Genomic DNA, 7,393 nt, shown 5'->3' on the forward strand with positions numbered 1-7,393 from the left:
ACATGCATTATCTTTAATTAGTAAATTCATCACTACCATAGCATGGTACATGATATTTTCTAAGAAATTTTATATTATTTTATCTAAAACTTGGACATAAAAAAAAGAAAAATATTTTTTGATCCATCTAATTTTTTTTACATTCATTTTTTATTATATTTTCTTACTTTTACTTTTTTTTTAAAAATACAAAATTTTATATTTTTATAACTATTTTACCATTATTTCTATGTCAAATTAATGTAAAAGTGTTTTAAAGTATAATTATTAAAAAAAAGTCCTACTATATATTAACATTTAAATAGACAGATAATAGAACAAAATATCATATTGAGCCATTTGAAATGTGAGAGAAATGTAAACTTCAATGAACAAAAACAGATTATAAAATATTAGTAAAAGAACTTGCTTTATTATCCGTATTTATGTTCAATTTTTTTATAATAATAAAATTATAATTACAAAAGTAATATAAATATTTTTTACAAATTTATTATAAATTATTTTTATTTATTTTATAACTAATTTTTTATTATTAATGATATTTTAATTTAAAAAATTATCACTTTAAGAATAAAATAAATAAGATAATTATTTTGATGTAAAAATTTATCACTTATATTGGTACAAAATATGGTTTCTAATTTGCATATTAGATTTCAGTTTCGATGAAAACGAAACAAAAATAGATGCGATAGTAATTTATCACTTATTTGGACATCATTCAAGATTAAAAAAACTGCATTTTATTCCTATATTGAGGAAAGATATTGGTTTCTCATACATTATTTTTTGGGTTAATATTATAATTTGGTTTAAACTTGCTTCAAGTCTACAAAAGCAACTTATAATAAAGTTATCGTCACTTTCTTTATATATTATTTAAATTTATCTCTATCCAAAGCAGTGATTTTTTTTTAATATTTTACTCTCAACCAATATTAGCGTAATATCAAAATATTTTACTTCACAACCTAGTGTAATATCACGATATATTATTCAATTTAAATTTTATAAATATCACAATAAATCACACATATATTTTTAAGACTTTTGTTTCTAATCAAAGCATAACCAAGGTTTTTCTGACTAAGAAAATTATGTAAAACTAGGAACTGGTTACTAAACTTAGCTACTTTAAATCCCATAAAGCGTATCCATTTTGATAAGGATAAGCATCAATAATCGGATTTGCAATTTTTTTATAATATATATTTTAAATAAAGCTTCCAAGAAATAGTTAAATAAATATGATTTATCATTTTTTTCTAGTATCATTGTTCTGTTATTTTCATTATAGTAATTAAAAAAAACATATACATAACCTTTTTCTACGTATTTTTTAATTTTTTTACATTTTTATTAAATATTAATTTTTTATTATATATAGCACATTTTTTTTTTCATTATTTTTTTTTTCTAATCGTATTAAGTAATTTTAAACCAAAACATATTCAAATTGTATACAACTTCATGGATCTATATTTACAAAACCTTTTACAGGTTTTATTTTTAATTTTAGGTAATTAGGCTTTATTGATAAAGGTATTTGTGATTCTCGTTCTATTTTTTAAATTATTTATAATACTTATCTTTAAAATTTTGATACATTTTGTAAGATTTTGAGATAATAGAGTGTTAAAAAATAGATTGTTGTTATTTATATGTTAAACTTTTAATACACCGTGTCAAAATATATACTGTGAAATTAAACATTAATATTTCATATTATTCTATTGCAAGTGAAACAATAAATAATAAAGTATATAAACTCTAATTCATAATTTTAATAACATGTTAAAAAAATAACTTTATTTAACTCAATTCTATAAAACTTATTTATTTCAACATAAATAATCATTAAAGTTAATCTTATTATCAAATAAAATCAATTATATACTAAAATTATAAAGTAAAGAGATATTTCTATAACAATTAATCAACAAGTTATACACCAAAGTTTATAATGAAAATAATGTGAAATGCATATTGAAATGCAATATAAAAATATACACTAACTAGCAATATAATGCATTCCACTAACTATGAAATGTATATTTTGATTCTCTTCCAAATAATTATTTACTATTATAAGTGTAATATTATATACAAATACATAGTTAAGTTTTGAGAAAAAAAAAATGTTAGTGTACAGTAAATCATAGTTGTTTTCTATAACTTCCACGTGGGAGACCAGTTTTCCTTATCAACCCTATGCAACAAACAAAATGAAAAAGGTAAAAAAAAAGACAAAGATGTAAAATTAATAGAAAGAAAAGTCGTCGAGTTAAAAGTATATTTTGTTAGAGAGAAAAATAACTTTATCTATTTATAACATTTTTTCTAATTGTTTATTGTTATTATGATAAAGATTTACAAATTTAAATTTTATTCTTTGTAATTCACACTTGGATTATGTCATTTAATAATTGATCATATGTTCACTTTAGTAGATATAATTAGAAAAAAAAAAAAAAGGTTGTCATGTTCCATTTCTTGTTATTCATTCTCCCAATTAATAAATAGTATAAATTTTCCTTTAAAGAACTTTTTTATGATGTTATCTTCCTTGGTATTGTTAATAGTTGTGTTGGGTAGAGCGATGATAAAGTTAGAGATTGTGTTGGAAGGTTGAATTGGGTATTGAGGCAGTTTTGAGATATTATTGTTTATAAGTATATTGAGATTGTTATATGAGGAAAGCAAAGAAAATTGTAAAGTGAGAAATAATTAGTATATGGGTGGGGAACCGGGACAGTTTAGCTTTGTTTTTCCAATAATGAGAATCATAGACACTATCAAAATAATCTATCGGAAATAATTAGTCATCATTTTCCCATTGTTTTGCTTCTGCGTCCCTACTATTCCACTTTCACTTATTATCACAAAATCAATGCTCTTTTCTTTTAAATTATGAAACCTCTAGCTTACTGTGCAAACACAACCCTACCCACCCAGAAATAAAAACTAAACAATCAAACAAATATTAGAAACTGGTTGCATGATTGTTGATGTGAAATCATGAATGGTTTACTTATACAGACATAGAAGGTAGATTAATGTGAAATAAAAAAAGATATATATATATATATATATAATGGAGGTGGAAAAGGTGTGAAATTTTGGCTAGTTGTTTCATGGGAACTTTTGGGGTCAATAATTCAATTGAATCACCTGGACACATGAGGAAAAGAAGCCGAGCCAAAGTTGGAGGCTCAATGTAATGTAAAAGTAAAGGAAAGCTAAACACGGGTAGCTATAGCTACCTATTGTAAGCTAGCGAGTAAAAGGTACTAGTGGTCACAGTGAGCATACGTCTCTAGCACACGATTTTGAAGTTTGAAATATGTTTTTATTTTGAATGAGAAACATGAAAGAAAGAGAGAAATGGAAGGAAGAAATGTGATCAGCTACAACAGTGTTTAATTCCCATCACGTACTTCGATGTATACTTTGCCTTATTATATCTGCTAGAGAGGCGAGAACAAAAAATAACTGATGGGGATTCGAAATTAGGGACTGTGTTTGGCTGGTGACATTAGACAACAAAAGGAAAGCTACAAATTGTGAAAAGAGGACACTCGTTTGACGTGAAGTGAAACCCACCTTCTTCTCACATTTCTGATGATTCCAATTCCAATATTTTATTTGGATACGGAAAATGTAATGTCAATACCCAAAACAAAAACCACATTGTTTGTCAAATATCAGATTGTACTTCTCTACGAGATTCCCTTCCCTTTGGAATTCGTAATTCCTCATGACATAATCATTCAAATTAATTAATTATTCAACAACGACAACATTAAAACTCTTGTTTATAAAATGATTAGGAAAAAAGGCTGTAACGTAGCAAGTGTTTGACTGATTACCCCTAATGGAACGGAATAAAAGTAAAAAGAGTTGAGGAACAAGGGTTGAACGGTCAATTGTAAAAGATGATGATATAGATAACATTGCTCTCTCTGCCTGCACCTTCTTCCTCTTCTTGTGTGTGATTTTAAGTGGGTGTGCGCGGGATCAATGTCAGAACTCAGAAGCCTCTCTGCATCACCCACACACGTAGAAGGAGAGAGAGAGAGAAACAAAGAAAGTGAGTCACGGGTTTGCCTTGAAAGGCCCTTATTTCACAGTCCTAGACAGACAGACACATATTCTCTCTCACAACACAACCGATGAGGGTAACAAAACATTAATACAATCTAAAATACATCCACATTTAAATAATACAAAATATATATATTATGTATAAAACATCCCACATATATACTACCACCTCTTTTCTCTCTCCCCTCTTCTCTAAACATTTTTATCTATCCTTTCCTTCACCTTTCTCATTCTCATTCTCTCTTTCTCTCCTCTTCCCTTCCAATGGCTCTTCTTCTTGACAACTGTGAAGGCATTCTACTCTCCTTGGACTCACACAAGTCAGTGCCAGCTCCTTTTCTCACCAAAACATACCAACTCGTCGACGACCCCGCCACAGATCACATAGTTTCTTGGGGTGAAGATGACACCACTTTCGTCGTTTGGCGTCCTCCTGAGTTTGCCAGGGACCTTCTTCCCAACTACTTCAAACACAACAACTTCTCCAGTTTCGTTCGCCAGCTCAACACCTATGTATTATTATTCCCATACCATCTTCAATTCTTTTTTTTTTCCTTTCTTGTTCTTTCCATTAACATGGTTGATTTCAAATGCATGAACTAGGGTTTCAGAAAGATTGTACCAGACCGATGGGAGTTCGCCAACGAATTCTTCAAGAAGGGAGAGAAACACCTGTTGTGCGAGATCCATAGAAGAAAAACTGCTCAGCCTCAACAAGGGAGCATGAATCACCATCACCACCATTCACATTCTCCACTCGGAGTCAACGTTAGCGTTCCTACTTTCTTTCCCTTTTCCAGCAGAGTCAGCATCTCTCCTTCCAAAGACTCCGACGACCAAACCAATTGGTGTGACTCTCCGCCACGTGGAGCCACCTCATTGATGAACGGTGCAGCCAACTACAGCACTTCCGTCACCGCGCTTTCCGAGGACAACGAGAGACTCAGGCGAAGCAACAACATGCTCATGTCGGAACTTGCGCACATGAAGAAGCTTTACAATGACATTATCTATTTCGTTCAGAACCATGTCAAGCCCGTTGCTCCAAGCAACTCTTACTCTTCTTCTTTGCTACTGTGTAATACACCCTCGGCTACTCCGATAAATGGGGGCAATGTTTCGATGATGCAAAGGCCAATGAACCAGTTTCTGGGGTATTATTCTAATAACCCTAAGCAAGGAACTACTCCAATAACTCAACATCAGCAACATCAACCTCAGACCTATGTTGTGAACTCCCCCACCAACACATCAAGGAGTTCTATAACGATTGTTGAAGGGCCTAGCGGTAACGTTAACAGCTGCAAGACAAAGCTTTTTGGCGTGTCGCTGCAGTCAAAGAAAAGGGTGCACCCCGATTATGGATCTAATTCGGAGACCAACAAGGCTCGTTTGGTTTTGGAAAAGGATGACTTGGGGTTGAATCTCATGCCTCCGTCCACTTGTTAGTTCCACTGATTGATTCTAAGAACTTTGATATCCCAAGCTAGCTTAATTTTCTTTTACTTGCTTTGATTTGTTTTCATTTTCTTCTTAATTTTTATATCACTACTCTCAAGTTTTAAGTCTTGGAGGAGCAGATGATATTGATGGAAACGTGTGTGTGCGTGCGTGGGTTCGTTTGTGTGACTGTTTTTGTGATTCTGTGTACATATAACTTAGCGCCGATATTATTATCTTTGTTCCCGGCCCATCATCTATTGATGTAGGTGGGTTTTGGTTAGTGTAAAAGGTCAGAAATTAAAGCAAACTTTAAATGTTCTTCAACTCCTCTTTCAGGTCGAGTTTTTCTCATTTTCATTGGTACACTTTATTGCCCACGATTGTGTGGGATCATTCTTTTTTTCGTCTTGTTAGTTCATAGTCTCTTTCGCTTGTTTTGGTATCTGCATGCCTCCAGTTGCATTAATGCTAATGCCAGCGAGAAAAAGAGAGAGAGAGAGAGAGAGAGAGAGAGAGAGAGAGAGTTAATGATAAAGAGGTGCTTACAGTTTTTATTGGGTAAAAAGCTGAGAACTGAGAATGTAACAGGCTGGCCTAAAGACAAATTTGCAAGGCTTTCTTGAGGAAGCTAGCCTCATTAATGGTGTCCGTGTACGAAGCAAAGAACACAAAATACATTGCATCTCAATTCAAAACCCGATGAAAAGACGAGTGATATTACAAAAGATCCATACTATAAAGGAGCTGACAGTAAATCACTGATTCGTTCAAAAAATATTCCCATTATTAGATGTACGATTTGTGATTAGTCGTTTTAATTAAATAATAATATTTAGTAATCAAGTTTGATCAATCTTTTTGTTTGATGTCGAGATTGTGTACAGTAGTACTATATATGATTCCATAGAAAAAGGTCATCATAATGGTTCTTAGAGCGAGGGTTATTTATAGTGCTACTAACATATATTATTAGTAAATGAGAAGTTATTGACACGTAAATGTCCCATTATAAGTTTGATAAGAATGAGATAGATAAGAATGAGAAATAGGAGATAAAACGAAAAAAAAGACAGAAAAATGTAGGTAGTAAATTGTCAGTGGCAGAAAAGGAAAGTCCCTATCCTTTCCTTTCCCTCCATAAGAACGTAAGGAGAACTGTAGAGAGAGAAAGATCACGGGAATAAAATATTCAAAATGGTGTTGGAAGGTTTACAAGAAAAGAACAAGGAAGTGAATTATTCGATGAAAGCGAAATGTAAGGGAAGCTTGACTGAAAATGTTGTTTGAAATGTTTCTATCAAGGCTTCTTCTATGCTTCTGAGGACCAGAAACCTTTGCCTTTCCCCACTTTGAGTAGTCATCTGAATAGCGTTTTCTCAGCATTCTTAGGATTCCATTCTCTCCTTCTTCACTCTCTCACAATTTATTTTCCCACAACTTTTCTCCATATATATTTTGTTTCTTACATAGACAATAACACGAGCATTGAAACAATGTATCATGTGTCTGTGCCTTTGCCCGGAAGTTCATGATTCTTGCTCCTTTGAGTCCACTCTTCTTTTCTTGTCGCATTGCCCTATTCCTACATCCCTATAAGGGTAAAGTGTCCCATAATGTTTTGTCTAGCTAGTGTTCTATAACTTATTTTATTATATTACATATCATGTATTCATAATTTCATAACCATATATATATATCCTCTTTGCGAGTATTAAAATCTCAAACAGAGAAAACCTGAAAGGCATCAGAGAAAGCACAACAAGCAATGTCTATATTTGTATATGAGTCTTTAGACAAACAAAGAAGGAGTAGAAAGATGAGATAATTTGACATGGTGAGAGAT

At 31.5% G+C, this 7,393-nt stretch overlaps 1 protein-coding gene across 1 annotated transcript; it reads left to right on the forward strand.

Annotated features, from left to right (window-relative positions):
• The first annotated feature begins 4,205 nt into the window (after positions 1–4,205).
• Positions 4,206–5,874, forward strand: LOC106760993 (heat stress transcription factor B-4). Its single transcript, XM_014644455.2, has 2 exons — positions 4,206–4,620; positions 4,711–5,874. Exons 1-2 carry the CDS (start codon positions 4,372–4,374, stop codon positions 5,554–5,556), a joined length of 1,095 nt encoding a protein of 364 aa, XP_014499941.1. The 5' UTR covers positions 4,206–4,371; the 3' UTR covers positions 5,557–5,874.
• The last annotated feature ends 1,519 nt before the right edge of the window (positions 5,875–7,393 follow it).

The sequence above is a fragment of the Vigna radiata genome, chromosome 5 (assembly GCF_000741045.1).
Source record: "Vigna radiata var. radiata cultivar VC1973A chromosome 5, Vradiata_ver6, whole genome shotgun sequence".
Lineage (NCBI taxonomy): Eukaryota > Viridiplantae > Streptophyta > Magnoliopsida > Fabales > Fabaceae > Vigna > Vigna radiata.

Bases quoted from the DNA above. Each gene is read 5' to 3' on its own strand.
- LOC106760993 (XM_014644455.2), top strand. From the start codon at position 4,372: ATGGCTCTTCTTCTTGACAACTGTGAAGGCATTCTACTCTCCTTGGAC. The intron at 4,621-4,710 runs GTATTATTATTC...TGCATGAACTAG, and splicing joins TTCGCCAGCTCAACACCTAT to GGTTTCAGAAAGATTGTACC.